This window comes from Muntiacus reevesi, chromosome 6, assembly GCF_963930625.1.
Source record: "Muntiacus reevesi chromosome 6, mMunRee1.1, whole genome shotgun sequence".
NCBI classification, from domain to species: Eukaryota; Metazoa; Chordata; class Mammalia; order Artiodactyla; family Cervidae; genus Muntiacus; species Muntiacus reevesi.
Window position 1 is genome coordinate 44,265,080 of NC_089254.1, and position 17,339 is coordinate 44,282,418.

At 41.7% G+C, this 17,339-nt stretch overlaps 2 protein-coding genes across 5 annotated transcripts in view; one reads left to right on the forward strand and one right to left on the reverse strand.

Moving 5' to 3' along the window:
* PUS7 (pseudouridine synthase 7) overlaps nucleotides 1-3,699 on the reverse strand; it is a 51,410-nt gene extending 47,711 nt beyond the window's left edge. Inside the window, exon 1 of the mRNA XM_065938712.1 lies at nucleotides 3,487-3,699. Coding sequence (XP_065794784.1) covers nucleotides 3,487-3,613 — 127 coding nt within the window. The 5' untranslated portion in view covers nucleotides 3,614-3,699. The remainder of the gene's footprint in view (nucleotides 1-3,486) is intronic.
* The window catches only part of RINT1 (RAD50 interactor 1), a 30,231-nt gene continuing 16,395 nt past the window's right edge, over nucleotides 3,504-17,339 (forward strand). The window contains exons 1-3 of one of the 4 annotated variants that reach the window (XM_065938707.1): nucleotides 3,504-3,569; nucleotides 8,317-8,939; nucleotides 16,477-16,661. In XM_065938707.1, the coding sequence (XP_065794779.1) occupies nucleotides 8,540-8,939; nucleotides 16,477-16,661 (585 nt within the window). In that variant the 5' untranslated portion in view covers nucleotides 3,504-3,569; nucleotides 8,317-8,539. Of the gene's footprint in view, nucleotides 3,570-8,316; nucleotides 8,940-9,378; nucleotides 9,422-12,591; nucleotides 12,738-16,476; nucleotides 16,662-17,339 lie in introns of those variants that run through there. The other 3 variants (XM_065938710.1, XM_065938711.1, XM_065938708.1) reach the window with 3 other exon arrangements.

Consider the following 17,339-nt stretch of genomic DNA (forward strand, 5'->3'; position numbering starts at 1 on the left):
TTCTCAGTCTCGTTTTCCAGCCAAGACCCGTCTCAAACTCCCTGTTCACTCGAGGGTCCAAGGCAATGAGAACAACAGCCAAACAATGATAGTGTGTGCACAGTGAGTTCTTTCAAGCCTCTCTTCAGCCCTGTGACTTATGTGTCATTATTATTCCCACCTTAGCCCCTAAAAAACTGAAGCCCAGAGAGTATCTTGCACTAGTTCACACAGCTAGTAAGAGATGGAGTCAAACATCAAATTCAACAGGCCCTAAAGTGATCCCATCTTTTCCCACCACAAATGCACTTCTTTTAAATTGCATCTCTTACCTCAAAAAATCTTACCAACAAATTACCAGTCACCTAAGCCAAAATACGGGTATCACTCCATCCCCTCATCTTCCCCTACGTGAATGAAATTCTAGAAGGCTTAGGACAGCATTGCTACACCTAACATCCCTGGAATGAGGATATTAGCAGATGGTGGCTCTGAAGTATCAACCACTGGTGTCAACTTTTGTTTGGTGAGTGGCACTTTGGGAAAGTGACTTGGAGTCTGATCTAGGTTGTGCCATTTACCAAGTAAGCCACCACTCTTAAGTCTCAGTTCCCTTCTCTGTAAAGCAGAAAAATGATGACATGGTCAAAGGTCTGATCTAGCTGTTGCTATTCAACTATTGGTCATTAATATTTATTACGGATGCTTTCCACTGCAGAACTGTGCTGCTGAGTCTGGGGAAAAAAATCAAAGCTTCTTATGGTTCTTTTCTGGGTTAATGGTTAAGCATGGCTCTCTCCTTGAAACATTTCAATTTTAAGAGACCCTCAAAGCACTGCCAAGAGCACCAAATAAACGGGCCTTTAGTATTTTTTGGCAGTCTTTTTCTTGATACTTGTGGACACTTGCCTGATCTCTTTTTCTTGTTACATTTAATTGCAAAGACAAGCTCATTAAACAAAATTATACTTTCCATTTGTTTTAGCCGATGGCCCTAATACAGACATTAATAATTAAGGTGTATGTAGCACAAGTGATTATAAATCACTTAATATATATTTTGTTAAGTTCTGTCTATGGGCCTAGAAGCTGAGAACATATTTACTAGAACAGCTGTGCAAACTTCTGGACCAGGAGAGGCAGAACTAAAATCAGCATCAATTTCTTAAGCAGAAAATACATAAACGAGAAGACTGAAATAAAATATAATTTCTAAATAAGAGAGGACCATGTGAACATCCAAGAGACTGAGAAGAATTTAACCTGAAAGATGGAACAACCCTGACTGCACCCATTCGACTGCTCCAAGGAAATGAGCTTTGCATTCAGGAAAATCCAAATATACATATTCAAGTCTTCTACGGTAAAGCTGTAAAAAATGACTGGCTTTAAAAAAAGGGAGGAAAAAAAGGGGGGCAGGGAGGGATGGGAAGTAAAAGGCCTAGTTTTATGAGGTTTTAAATGGTATTAAAATTTCAAAAATGTTCGAAAAACATAAAGCTGCACAAATACACTATCTGTAATAGTCAGATAGCATCTCAAATGTCAAGCAATCTTTATTAGAGACCAGAAACTTGATGCTTTTGGGAAGAAAATGAAATCCACTGATACGTACCCATGAACTCGAAGTCCTACACAATTCATTAGAGGAAATACTAAAGTAATAGATTTTATTTCTTTTACACTCCAAATGAACCAAATGGGATTAGAAATTTTACAATTTCAACAGTTTTTAAGTTTTTCATTAAGAAATTAGATTAAAAAAAAAAGAAATTAGATTCACAAATAAGCTTCCTCTACAATCCACAATAAAAATCAAGTTTACCATTTTCAAAATTTTAACGCAACATTGATACTCCCTTATTTCCTGCAAAATGAACGTCGAAAAAACAGCAATATTAGTCTCAATCTTGTCTGTACTTCAAAACCCTCCACAACTTATCCTTTTAAAATGCATCTCTCAAAAAAATAAAATAAATAAATAAAATGCGTCTCTCCTCCTCCACTGCAAACCACCAAGAAGCCTTCCAGCTCTCATAATAAGGAGCCCTCTCATTAGGGCAGGACACACACTACACTCTAATATGTGAAGTAATGAAGTCCGTTAGATTTGTTCATTTCACAAACAGTTATTGAACACCTCCTATTTGTCTGGCACTGTTCCAGGTACTGGGGAAAAGAAAATTTTCTGCCCCCGCTGAGCTCACATATCAGAGAAAAAAACTAAAACAATCTCGGGAAACGCACATCTGTAAAAGCCACAAATCAAGCAGAATAAGGACTGTGAGAATAAGAGGGGTGCTCTTCAGTGAAGTCTAAGGAGGTGCCTTGTGAGCAAAGGCTTAAAGCAAGAACTAGACATGAAAAGGTGTGTGTTCTGGGCAGCAGCCGAAACAGGGCCAACAAAGGATCTGAAATAGGAGCAAACTTAGTCAAGGGACCAGCTGGAATGTCATTTCTCTCTCCTTTCTGGGGCCAAAAACCATGTTTTACTAATCGATCTACTGCACCAGTTTCTATCAAAATATCAAGTTCAAAAGGAGTTGTAAATTAATACATACGAACGGTTGGCTACTCTGCCTAATGACTGACCCAAATCACTGCATATCCAGCAGTCCCTTTTCAGTATGAGTGTACAGTAGTCTGATTTTTGACAGTTCCCTCAACAGCCAAGGCATCCCCAGGAGATGGGGCATGCCTGATTCACAGATTAGAGACTTGAAACAAAAACCAACCTTTAGTTATCCTATATTTTCGAGAAAAAAAAAAGTGGTCTGACAACAGAACTAAATATGTGAAAGACTAAACTCTCCAAACCTTATTTCTTGGCAGGCCCTAATACCCAGGCAATAAGAGTGTACTTTTAAATCTCTCGGTGCAGGGCTGGAGGTAAAGGCACCTTGCGGATTAGTTTCAACACACCCAGCAACCCCCTGCTGCATCCACTCATTTAAATCTGACCGAGAAAAACTCTGGTTTGCTCCTACACTGGGAAACGTGTATGAAACAGTCACCTGAGAGCCTGCCCGGCACACAGTAAGATAGCTGTTAGTAATGAGAGATAAATAAGAGGATGAAAGAACGTGGGCGGGCCCAGCGGTGCACTGGAGCGCTGTAAAGGGCTTCAGGATAAAGGCGGATTGTCTCTTCCGGGAGGAAGAAGAGTTTAGGAACCCTCGGGGGCAAAGAAGGGGAGGAGTGGGACAGGGATCCCCGCGCCTACAGCGCCGCCGGGAGGAGAGGAGAGAGGGCGCGGCGGCCGCTAGGACCCGCCCGGAGAGCGGGGGGCGGGGCCGGCACCGCCGAGGCGCAAGACCAGCCTGGCTCCAGCCGCGCTCCCGCGGGCACGATCCGTAATGGAGGCGCCGTGGACGCGCCGCGTGCTCAGAACACGACCGGGACGCCTTCCGAGTCCGTGCTGCCCCTCCAGGCGGGGTTTCGGGCAGGGGCGCCGGGCCGAGGGTTGGCCGCGGAGCCCAGGCGGCAGAGGGGAGGCCGCACACTTACCCGGGGCCTGAGAGCGTGCGCGCGGCGCAGGCCGGGCGACGAGAGGGCGGGCGCGCTGCTCCGGACGCAGGAGGAAGGCGGAGGTAAGGGCCACTCGGAAGAACCAACCGCGAGGGCGGCCCAGCATAGGCAGCGAGCGCGGTTTATGCCGAGGCCCCCGCAGCGCTCAGGCGGACTCGCAGCCGCCTCGCTCGCACATGTGCGGCGGAGCGACGCGCCGCTGCCTGCTGGCTCCTCCCCTGAGGGCGGAGCCTGCCCTCCGCCGCCCGCCCCGCTTTCGGCCTGCCCACCGGTCCCGGGAGGCAGTCTCACGTACTTCATCCCGCTCCTGCTTCTTGGACCTGGGGAGGCATCGCGCTCGCATCTTTTGGCCTCGCAACCTGTGGGGGCTGGACCTCACTGTGGTCCTTTCACTCTAGGAGCTCACAGGCTGCCGCACTTGGACTTTGGTGGGGTTATAAACCCAGAGAGAAATTGCAGTGTCATATGGTAATTATGTCCATGGGGGCCACGGGGCCTCAAAGAGTCGGAAACCACTGAGCGACTGAACAACAACAATGGTAATTAAATTTTTTTTTACTAAGCTCCATATAGTTTTCCATAGTAGCACTTCAGTTCAGTCGCTCAGTCGTGTCCGATTCTTTGCGACCCCATGGACTGCAGCACGCCAGGCTTCCGTGTCCATCACCAACTCCCGGAGCTTGCTCAAACTCATGTCCATCCAGTCAGTGATACCATCCAATCATCTGATTCTCTGTCGTCCCCGTCTCCTCCTGCCTTCAATCTTTCCCAGCATCAGGGTATTTTCCAATGAGTCAGTTCTTCACATCAAGTGGCCAAAGTATTGGAGTTTCAGGTTCAGCATCAGTCCTTCGAATGAATGTTCAGGACTGATCTCCTTTAGGATGGACTGGTTTGATCTCCTTGCAGTCCAAGGGACTCTCAAGAGTCTTCTCCAACACCACAATTCAAAAGCATCAATTCTTAGGTGTTTAGCTTTCTTGGTAGACTTGTTTTTAAATCCTGGGTTTACATGTGGGAATCTGGCTAGTGGATTATAGGTAATTCGTGCAGACAGGTAGCGTTCTATCCTGCCTTCCTCTGATATTATTCATCTCAGTTAAGTACTTCTGTCCCTAATGCATGTGCAATCACATATTCTTGAACTGTGGTTAGTTCATAGGTTAATGTCCCAATGACACCAAACTGCAAATATTTTTACCACACGCACACAGTAGAAATTCAATCTAAATTTAATTTTTGCATACATTTGGCCCTTGAACAATACAGGGGTTAGGGGCACCGACTCTGTTCGGTTGTTGTTGTTCAGTCACTAAGTCGTATCTTTGGCGCTCAGCCTTCTTTATGGTCCAAGTCTCACATCTGTACATGACTACTGGAAAAACCATAGCTTTGACTATATGGACCTCTGTCATAGAAGTGATGTCTCTGCTTTTTAATATGCTGTCTAGGTTGGTCATAGCTTTTTTTCCAAGGAACAAGTGTCTTTTAATTTCATGGCTGCAATCACTGTCTGCGGTGATTCTGGAGCCCAAGAAAAGAAAATCTGTCACTGCTTCTACTTTCTCCTCTTCTATTTACCATGAAGTGATGGGACCAGATGCCATGATCTTCGTTTTTTGAATGCTGAGTTTCAAGCCAGCTTTTTCACTCTCCTCTTTCATTCTCATCAAGAGACTCTTTAGTTCCTCTTCACTTTCTGCCATTACGGTGGTATCATCTGCATATCAGGTTATTCATATTTCTCCCAGCAATCATGATTCCAGCTTGTTGTTCATCCAACCCAGCATTTCACATGATATACTCTACATGTAAGTTAATGAAGCAGGGTGACAATGTATAGCCTTGTCATACTCCTTTCTCAGTTTTGAACCAGTCAGTTGTTTCATATCTGGTTCTAACTGTTGGCCCACAGACAGGTTTCTCAGGAGACAGGTAAGTTGGTCTGGTATTCCCATCTCTTTGAGAATTTTCCAGTTTTCTGTGATCCACACAGTCAAAGGCTTTACATAGTCAATGAAACAGAAGTAGATGTTTTTCTCTGTCCAGTGGAAAATCCAAGTATAACTTGATAGTCAGCCCTTTGTATCTGCAGTTCCACATCCACGGATTCAACTCACCGTGAATGATACAGTGCTGACGTACATATTTATTGAAAACAATCTGAGAAGTGGACATGGGTAGTTCAAACTTATGTTGTTCAAGAGTCAACTAACTGTCCTTTAAAAAGTATCTGAAACAGTGGCCCAACTCCTTACAAACACAATTGGAAGAAAGAATATTCACATTTCTTTGTACGCTAACTAACTCTGTGGTCAAAACTTACCCTCTTTGCATTTCAGCCTAAGCTGCCTTAGACAAGATCCAAGTAAAATATGCATTTATTACTTTTTTTGTTCTCCAAAAAGGCAGTTCTTTATTGGCTTTTATAGTTAAAATAACAGGAATGTTCAAAACTTCTTCCCCGTTCCAACTCCCTTTAATAAACATTTGACAGTTTAATGTTAACTTTAAAATTATATCCTAACATGTATATTATGTATAATATTCAGGATCCTGCTTTTACACACCGGCACTATGGATTGAACTTCCCTGGTGGCTCAGACTGTAAAGAATCCACGTGCAATGCAGAAGACCTAGGTTCCATCCCTGGGTGGGGAATATCCCCTGGAGGAGGGCGTGGCAACCCAATCCAGTATTCTTGCCTGGAGAATCCTCATGGACAGAGGAGCCTGGTGGGCTGCAGTCCATGAGGTTGAAAAGAGCTGGACACAACTGAACGATGGAGGACAGCACACGACTGAACGATGAAGCACAACACTATGGATTGCTAACTGCCTAAAACACAGTTCATCCCTTGTTTCATCCTTGTTGTCTCGTATTCTGCCCATCTTAGATGACTCTTTCTATTTTCCAGATAGTAGTTAATTGTTTTTTGTGCTCCCTCAATCAATGCAAACATATCCCTTGTTGAACTTATCTGCACTCAATCTTAAATTAATATTCATGTCTATTTCCTTCACTGGACTGAGAAGTCTTCAGAGGCAAAATTTTGGTTTTAGAGTAATCTTTTTTCTCTTAATTTATTTTTTAAAATTTTTATCAGAATTATATATATCTGTGAGTTAGAGTCAATTCTGCAAAAATCCTGTAAGTTTTGCAATGAAACAGCAGAGACTCTATTCCCACCTCATTCCTTCCCTGTTTCTTCTTCCTCAAAGTAATTTCACCTCTTTCAACAGGTTATTTTAATATTTACCTTCATTTCTATGAAATGTTTGCATTTCTATTTCTTGCTGTGTCACTTTTAGTCACTATCTATTGACTTCACTTAATGAAAAATGAGGGTTTATATCTTCTTCCTTCCCTTAGCCATTCCCCAACCCCCACCACACTTCCCACCTCTTTATGTGCTCAGTATCGTTATATTGTACTTGTAAAACAGATTGTGTTAACTTCATTATGATTAGGCAAACATCTTGAGCAAAGTAATATACTTTGATTAATTCTATTCCCTTCACAGTTTTTGTTTTTCTTGAAGTTAATAATGGTCTTATTTTGTTTTACTATTCACCATTAAACCAAGCCCTGCCTTCTTAAGGATTGTTAAACCTCTCTCCCCAGAGAGTCTGACAGATAAGGAGTTCTATCCGACTCACCTTTTTGAAGGAATCTCTTCTGGAGCCTTTTGACCTGTACCACCTATGTCAAGTGCTCAGTTGTTGTTAGGGCTTCCCACTTTATTTTTCTCCTGTGCTGTATCTTCTGTTTCCTCTATCACATGCATTCTTTTCCTTTGTTTAGTCCTCATTTTAATGGAGTACATACATCTCCAGTAGCTTCCTGAGGAAGGAGAAATAAATGAAAGGGAAATTTGTTGAGGTCTTGAATGTCTGAACACACCTTTATTCTTTATCCACATTTGATTGGTAGTTTACTAGTCATGTACAGAATTTCAGTGTGAAATAAATTTTCTTTTGAAGTTTGATAGACCTACATGCTCTGATGTCTTCTGGGTTTCTTTGTGACCATTGAGAAATTGAATGATATACTGATTCTTGATCCTTTCTAAATGATCTTTGTTTTTTCCTGTCTGGAAACCTAGGATTGTCTTTTTGACCTCAGCGTTCTGAAGTTTCATAGTAACAAGCCACGGGATGAGTCGGGTTGTATCCATTGTGCTTGATTCTCAGTGGGACCCAGTTCAATCTGGAAAATAATGACCTTTGGTTTGGAGAAATTTTCTTTAATTGTTTTGCTGGTGATTACTCTTTCTCTAATCGCTGTTGTTGTTGTTTTTTCTTTTAGAACTCTTATTTTTTGGATTTTAGCCTCCCTGGAGTGCTCCTTTATTTTTTCTTTCCTATTTTTTACTTACTTGACCTTTTGCTTCCCTTCTCCCCCCCACCCCCGGCCTCAGATACTTCCCAACATTCATCTTCCAACTATTTTATTGAAGTTTTCATTTCTACTATTATATTTTTTTGTCTCTAAATGCTCCTTTTAAAATAGTAGACTGTTACTGCTTTATAGTTTCAATGGGGTTCACACATCTCAGGATATAAATAAAGTTTTCTCCTCATTGAATGATTTCTGTTTTCTCTAAGGGTTGCTTATTTCCCCTCCTCCTGTTTGCTTCAGTCTCCGTGGTAACACTTGCACGTTTGTTCTGAAGCCCTCAAATCCCTGGGTTCTCTATTTAACTCCGGTTGGCAATCCCAGCCCTCCTCCCTAGCAAAGAACAGGCTTCTTTAGTCTCTGCACTGGGTGAAGTATATATTAGATGCCGAGTCCTTTTCCTCCTTTCAGCTCCCAGAATGTTTACAACCAGATCTGCACCCTCCAGGTAGAAGTTGGAGGGTCACCTCTAGCTGTATTTGATCTGCGGTAAAAGAAGGATCCAAAGATAAAAGACATTGGAAATTCCGCAGCTAAACAGTCCAACCAAATTACATTAAAGCCAGTCGACAAGCCCCCTCACACACTCAGAACATCTGGTATATCATCGGAAATATAAGTTGAAATGACTTAAATGGAATTTATGGTGTGGAGGGAGGGGTACCTTCAAACTCCATCATTAACGACCTCAATGCCCTGGAGATTTTACCCAGGTTGGGAAAGACCTCCTCCCCGCCCCTCCTCTCCCCACGTTCCCCTTCCAGAGGGGTTGATCCGACCCCCGGACGGCAGGGGGAGCCTCTGCACACGGCCGGCGGCTGCACGGGCAGAGCCTCTCTGGGAGGAAAGGAAGAAACCAGAGAGACGGTGCAGGAAGTGGCCGCGGCGTCCGGCGCTGCGGTCTCCGAGGCTCAGCTCCGATCGCTGGCCGGAGCCAGAGTCCATTGGCCACGCTGGCTGCGCAAGGAGCAGACGACTCGCGCGGAAGCAGGATGCTCCCGGCCGGCGAGATCGGCGAGGCGCCCGTCACTCCGGTGAGGTGGCCCTGGTGACCCGGGGAGGGGACACTGGTGGCCCAGTGAGGCGGCACAGACCTCCAGGGGAGCGTGTCTCAGTGAGGTGGAGCTGGCGGCCTGGGGACGCGGCTGCCGTGACCCCGGGGAGGTGGCCCTTGCCGCCCTGGTAAGGTGGCAGACCTCCCGGGGGAGGTGGCCCCAGTGCGGTGGCTCTGGCGATCCCTGGCGACATGACCCAGATCGTTCTGGAGAGGTGCCCCTGGAGGCCAGGCGGGGTAACCCGAGCTCTCCTGGGGATGTGACAGTGGTGGCCCCAGGGACATGGCCGTTTGGGAACCTCCAGATTCAGGCCTCTCAGGAGCCTGAGAAGTTGTCCTCCACTGGGTGCCCTGAGAGCCCTGTGTGAGTTCCACCTGTCACGTCAGTCTTAATGTGTTTGTCTTACCTGTTCTTCTAGTGCTCTGAAAATGGTGACCAAAAGAAGAACCTCAAGGAGAAAAGTAAGCAGATTCCAAACACCTTAGCACTTTCCACCCAGCCATCTCTCCAAAACTCGGTCCTCGGGTCTGCATCGAGAAGGATCTTATTAGCCTGTTAATCTTTTAGATAAAGTATCATTTATTCCTTTTTGTACAACTTGCTTGCATGGTTGTTGAGTCGCTCAGGTGTCCGACTCTTTGCAACCCCATGGACTGCAGCACACCAGGCTCCTCCATCCTTCACTATCTCCCTGAGTTTGCTCAGATTCATGTCCATTGAGTCGGTGATGCTATCTAACCATCTCATCCTCTGCCGCCTTCCTCTCCGTTTTCCTTCAGTCTTGCATAGTAATAAATACTAATTATCATCATGCACTATTTTTGACTTTCAAGATTGTAAAATGTGGGGTAATTTGGAGAATAGCACTTCCTGATCCCTACCTAGTGCAAGGACTGGTGTGGTTTCACTCCAGTGCTGCCCTTCCACTGGGTTCAAAATAATTGGGGCCTGCCTGTTATTTTAATGAAGCATCAACTTGTTAAGCATGAGGAATTTGGAGCGGCTAAGGATCTAGGAGAGATGACCATCATCCTAGTTGCATTTAAAGGAGTCAAATAATAATTGTTTAGTTGTAGTTTCAGTTCAGTTCAGTTACTCAGTCGTGTCCGACTCTTTGCGACCCCATGAATTGCAGCACGCCAGGCCTCCCTGTCCATCACCAACTCCCGGAGTTTGCTCAAACTCATGCCCATCAAGTCAGTGATGCCATCCAGCCATCTCATCCTCTGTTGTCCCCTTCTCCTCCTGCCCCCAATCCCTCCCAGCATCAGGGTCTTTTCCAATGAGTCAACTCTTCGCATAAGGTGGCCAAAGTATTGGAGTTTCAGCTTCAGCATCAGTCCTTCCAATGAACACCCAGAACTGATCTCCTTTAGGATGGACTGGTTGGATCTCCTTGCAGTCCGAGGGACTCTCAAGAGTCTTCTCCAACACCACAGTTCAAAAGCATCAGTTTTTTGGCGTTCAGCTTTCTTCACAGTCCAGCTCTCACATCCATACATGACCACTGGAAAAACCATAGCCTTGACCAGACGGACCTTTGTTGGCAAAGTAATGTCTCTGCTTTTTAATGTGCTGTCTAGGTTGGTCATAACTTTCCTTCCAAGGAGTAAGCGTCTTTTATTTTTATGGCTGCAGTCACTATCCGCAGTGATTTTGGAGCCCAAAAAAATAAAGTCTGACACTGTTTCCACTGTCTCCCCATCTATTTTCCATGAGGTGTAGGGACCAGATGCCATGATCTTAGTTTTTTGATGTTGAGCTTTAAGCCACCTTTTTCACTCTCCTCTTTGACTTTCATCAAGAGGCTTTTTAGTTCCCATTCACTCTCTGCCATAAGGGTGCATATCTGCATATCTGAGGTTATTGATATTTCTCCCAGCAATCTTGATTCCAGCTTGTGCTTCCTCCAGCCCAGCGTTTCTCATGATGTACTCAGCATATAAGTTAAATAAGCAGGGTGACAATATACAACCTTGATGTACTCCTTTTCCTATTTGGAACCAGTCTGTTGTTCCATGTCCAGTTCTAACTGTTGCTTCCTGACCCACATACAGGTTTCTCAAGAGGCAGGTCAGGTGGTCTGGTATTCCCATCTCTTTCAGAATTTTCTGCAGTTTATTGTGATCCACACAGTCGAAGGCTTTGGCGTAGTCAATAAAGCAGAAATAGATGTTTTTCTGAAACTCTCTTGCTTTTTCGATGAGCCAGCGGATGCTGGCAATTTGATCTCTGGTTCCTCTGCCTTTTCTATAACCAGCTTGAACATCTTGAAGTTCTCCGTTCACGTACTGCTGAAGCCTGGCTTGGAGAATTTTGAGCATTACTTTACTAGCGTGTGAGATGAGTGCAATTGTGTGGTAGTTTGAGCATTCTTTGGGATTGCCTTTCTTAGTGACTGGAATGAAAACTGACCTTTTCCAGTCCTGTGGCCACTGCTGAGTTTTCCAAATTTGTTGACATATTGAGTGCAGCACTTTGACAGCATCATCTTTCAGGATTTGAAATAGCTCAACTGGAATTCCATCACATCCACTAGCTTTGTTTGTAGTGATGCTTTCTAAGGCCCACTTGACTTCACATTCCAGGATGTCTGGCTCTAGGTGAGTGATCACACTATTGTGATGATCTGGGTCGTGAAGGTCTTTTTTGTACAGTTCTTCTGTGTATTCTTGCCACCTCTTCTTAATATCTTATGCTCCTGTTAAGTCCATACCATTTCTGTCCTTTATCGAATCCATCTTTAGTTGTACTTTACCTTCAGTGAATTTGCAGTTAACATTGATCTGGGAAGAGCACAACAGATCACTTGGTCCCTGGATCTTGAACTGGACAAGGAAAAGGGAAAAGGTCAATATCTCCATTACTACCTGCAGGGGCGCATGCCAGGGCTGTGAACATTTGTCATTTTACTTCAATGAGCTAACTGTGGCAAGCTTTTGGAAATCAAGAAATCATCAAGGGCTTTGGAAGCGAAATTTATGGGGAGAGGGAGGGGGAAGCATGGAAAAGCTGTTCCATCAAAGAGTTTTTGGTTCTTCTGACCATGGCAAATAGTCTGGGAATAAGTACAGAAAGGGTGCTCATGTTACTGTATTGGCTTTAGGACTTAGACTGGCCCTATAACATTGCCTGTTGCTACAGTCTGTTTCATAAAGCTATGAGCACTTCATAGTACTTGTCAGTCACAGCTGCCACAACTCAGCTCCTTTTACCTAAAGGCAAAGGATTTGAGAGTATCTCATACCATTCAGTTAAACCCTGGCCTTTCCACCTTTCCCCCATTCATATGCTTGGAAGCATATGCTTGGAAGTTGATGCCACTGAGCTGTAGATTTTATCTTTGTCCTTCCTTTGGTGGCTTGGTCAATTTCTCTGCAGTTAAAAGTGTGCTTTACAAAAAATAGAGGAGAGACATTAACACCTCCCTCCCCACCCCTACAAATCACCAGTAGGTCATTTTAAAGGATGTTATTTGAATAAGAATGTACTATGGTGCATTTAAATGGTTAAATCAAAAGACTATAATTTTTTTGTAAAAAGTGAAGGTAGAATTTACTCTATAAGGTACAACAAGCTTAGAGTTCACAAAACATTCCCTTTGCCCATAGCCCTGCCTCTGTCTCTGCAGATACATCACACAAATTTACATGTTTTATGTAAGATAAATGAAAAGACATGGCACTGAGACTTCTGTACATAATAGTATATGGATTCCCATAGTAATAAAGTTTGATGCAGTCCAGCCAGTTATGATCATATCTGAAGGAGAAGAAGGTAAGAATATTGTGTTAAGAGTCAGCAAACATGGATTTAGTCCCATTTACAACCTTTTAAGTGTAGGCTGAGCAAATGTTAGAATTTATAGTTGGAAAGTTGAGGCACAGACTTTTATTAGTTTTGCTTCTACCTACCAGTGGGCTACTGTTTCTCATAGCATGTGAAAAAGCACTTAATTCTTATAAATTGAACAGAACAAAGGAGAAAAAAAAGTTTTTATGGGCTGGGGGAAGGGAATATACACAGTGTTAAACACTGGTATATATTATGTTAATTGCTGATAGTTATATTTTACACTTAAGCATATCTTTATTTAGATATTCTTTCATTTTGTCAGAAGTGACTGTTGTTTTCTAATGAGGCTGATTATAACCTCTTGCCCTTCATTGCTGTTTCTTTAAAACTTAATTTTTGAGAAGCAGACTCACAGATATAGAGAACAAACTAGTGGTTACCCATGAGGAGAGATAAGTGTGGACGGGCAATATAGGGGTAAGGTATCTAGAGGTACAAGCTATTACGTATAAAATAAGCACTGAGTGAAATAAGTCAGACAGGCAAAGACAAATATCCTATGATATCACTTGTATGTGGAATCTAAAAAAATGGTACAAATACATTTATTTACAAAACAGAAGTAGAATCACATATGTGAAAAACAAATTTATGGTCACCCGGGGTTGGTGGGGGCGGGGGGAGAAGAAGCGGGAGACTTGGATTGACACACACTACTACATATAAAACAGATAACTAATAAAGGGCCTTCTCCACAGCAGGGAACTCTGCTCAATACTCAGTAATGACCTGTATGGGAAAATAATCTAAAGAAAAATGGATATATATGTGTAACTGATTCACTTGCTAGACACCTGAAGCCAATACAACACTCTAGATCAACTATACTCCAATAAAACTTTTTTTTAAAAACTATGAGGGTATATTGTACAACACGGGGACTATAGTCAATATATTATAACTATAAATGGAATGTAGTCTTTAAAAATTGTTAATCACTATATTGTACACCTGTAACTTTCTGTACAGCAAGTAACTATACTTAAAAAAAAGAAAAACGCTTTATTTTTGGAAAGGGTCCAGTTCTACAAGGTTAGCTCCAAGGAAGAACGGAGGTGAAGTCCAACCAGGAGTGCTCCCCAGGAGGCTCTGTATTGTTCCCCCAGCTTTATCTCTTATGCGCATACCTTGTTTGTTTTATGGTTTTGCTTTTTAAGAAATTGCCACAGTCTTTGTAATGAAATATGTGCTAGTACAATCAAGCTTTTAACAAACCATAAATGGTTTGTTTAGAGGAGACCAAATCCTTTAGGCAAACCTGTAGTAGAGAAATGCATGGTATGTTCAGGTTTATTCTAATGTTTGGTTTCCATAAAGTCCACTCTCTCTTTCTCTGGGACCTTCTTTTATAGTATTTATTTTCATTTGGAGTTCAATGTCTTTTCCTCTAAATTTTTACATTATCTTGGGTTTTTGTTTTTTAAATTTCTAGGTACAACTTAAACATCTAGAGTGATTAAACCCAGTAAGTGGAATAATTCAAGTTGTGGACTCAGAGTTGAGCGTGTTTAGTATCAGGGAACTTAATGGCTGCACAGTGACATGATGGTGTTACCAGTTATAAAGTTTGACCCAAACTTCGGGTTTCCTAAGCTTCTCCAGGAAGAGGGAAACCATAAGAACCAAAAGGAGAAGCTTACACATGGAAACACACTTCAAAGGGAAACAGTTTATCTTAGCACACAGGGGTGGGAGGAAGAAGGGTATGGCAATCAGCTGTGGGTAGGAACGCTCCTACTTTCTTGGCCAAGAAGCTGCCTTTGGGTTTATCAGGTTTAGGGCACATTCAGAAAGCCATCCTGGTGTAAACCATCACAAAGGTATAGCTAGAGATAATCTGGAAAAGAGGAGCAGTGCTGTTGGTCCACAAATTTAGGACCGTGGAAAATAATTGCCTTTGAAGTGAACTGTTTAACTAGAAATTTGTTAAGTGTTTTGTTTAAATAAAAATTAGGATTTTAAAACTGAAATATTTGAATTTTCCCTCATTCTACAAAGAATTCAAGGTAACTTGTTTAATTGTGCCTTAAATATTCTGAATAGTAGAAGAAGGTATAGAGTCTTGCAGAGTGAAAAACTGATTTGCGAAATACAGGACATCATTGACTTTTTTTGCCGTGGGAACAGTCTCACTTCAGATTGTACAATTTAGTGGTTGTGCTAGCCATTTTGAGTTTTTCCTGGTAATTTGTGTTTTCTCTCATATTTCCTTTTTTCCCTGTAACTGAAATGGTCAATTTTGTACAACTGCATTTGAAACTTTTAAAACCCTTTTACATAAGGAGAAGTTTTTATTCATTGGTCTCCCTTTCAGATTTTTTTCATGTACTTGAGATCTTTCAATACCATATTTTTTTTAAAAAAACATTTTAAAACCAGAGTCCTCCTTTGATGTTATTCTAGATTATACTATCTGGCTCTTTACAAATTTTGAAAATATATTACTAATTTAATAGAAGCTGCATCAGTAGAATCAGATTTAACCTTTCCTTTCCAGTAATAAAATAGATTCTTAAGATACAGTTGTCTGGAAATGTTTAATGTGTTTGTAACTGCATTGTCATGCCAACATCTATTGAAACCTCTGGTTACTAGGACAGAATTTAGTAATTTTTCCTTCACTCTGAATTGCCTCATCTCTTAAGCATTTTGTAGTATGCTTGATCAATAAATTGCTTTATAGATATTCATTTGGGTATTTGTCTATGTGTATATTTATATACATATATATATATACCCATATATAATATTTGTGACGCTGAAGAAGACTCTTTGAGAGTCCCTTGGAATGCAAGGAGATCAAACCTGAATTAGCTGAAGCTCCAATACTTTGACCACCTGATGAGAAGAGCCGATTTATTGGAAAAGATTCTGATGCTGGGAAAGATAGAAGGCAGGCGGGGAAGAGGGCGACATAGGATAAGATGGTTGGATAGCATCACAAACCCAATGGATATGAATTTGAGCAGAGATAGGGGACAGGGAAGCCTGATGTGCTGCAGTACATAGGGTCACAAAGAGTTGGACATGAGTTAGCGACTAAACAACAACATATATATATATATATATATGTATATCCATATGAAGTCATCATTTGGTATCCATGGGGCATTGCTTTCAGAACTCTTGCATATATTAAATCCCTGGATGCTCTAGTCCTTTATATAAAATGGCACAGTATTTGCATATAGCCTACACATATCCTCTGTATGCTTAAATCATCTCTAGGTTACTTATAATGCCTAATGCTAATAATAATAGTGTACATATTAATACAGTGTCAATACTATGTAAATAATTATTGGAGCATGGCAAATTTATGTTGATTTTTGGACTTCCTGGATTTTTTTTGACTTTTTTTTTATATACAGTTGGCTGAATCCATGGGGGTGGAGGGCTGACTGTATATATAAATACATAAGATATAGTGTGTGTATATATACATATATTCATATTCATTTATACAAAGTATATTTGGGTATTTTTGTGAGCGTGTGTGTATATATATATATACACACATACATGCAAATACTGTATATAAACAAAATGCCATATATAGTGTTTCTTTATTAACTTTTAAAAGTAGGCATGTTGCCTTATATATCATTTGCACTTCCTTTATAATAGTGGTGTTGAGTACTTGATATTCTTTTCATTTTAGGTGACATAAATACTGCAGCTCTTGTTGAAAATGAACTAGTCTGTGAAGGTACAGATAATGGTGATCTCCCTTCCTGTGTGTCGGCATTTATAGAAAAGGAAGTCGGAAATGACCTTAAATCTTTAAAGAAACTTGATAAACTCATAGAACAGATGACAGAAAGTAAAATGCAGTTGGAAGAACAGGCAAGTATTAAAACTCACTGAAACAACATCAGTAGGACACTGCTGTGCTGTGTGCTCAGTTGTGTCTGAATCTTTGTGACCCCAAGGATTGTGTATAGTCTGCCAGCCTCCTCCGCCCATGGAATTTCCCAGGCAGGAATCCTGGAGTGGGTTGCATTTCCATTTCCAAATTTCCTTCTCCAATACACATTATACTATAATGTAAATACAACTAATGTATCAATACATATAGATCTCTTTTCATGGTTTTATGGTATTCAAATATGACTGTCCATGATTTATTTAATCAAGCCCTTATTGGTTGATCTCTTCGCTATTCCCAGTTTTTATCGTAAATAATATGAAAATAAACATGGTTATCATTAAATCATAAATCCCACTGAATCATTCCTTTATTAAAAACTCGTCATGACATCCCATTCCTTATTGGAAAAAGCCAGGCATTCTTGTAATGCTCAAAATGCCCCCTACCTCTTTTGGCTCATCTCTCTGCATTTCTTTGAACTGGATTCTGTGCCCTTCTCCCCGTTTTGCTATTCTTTGATCATGACTGAGCTGTTTCTTTTGCCTGAAATGCCGTTGCCTTCCAAACTTTCCTAAAAATTTCCACCAAGCCTGCAAAGGTCTGTGCATGAGCCATGCAAGTACAATTTAATATGATAACCATGTTTATTCATC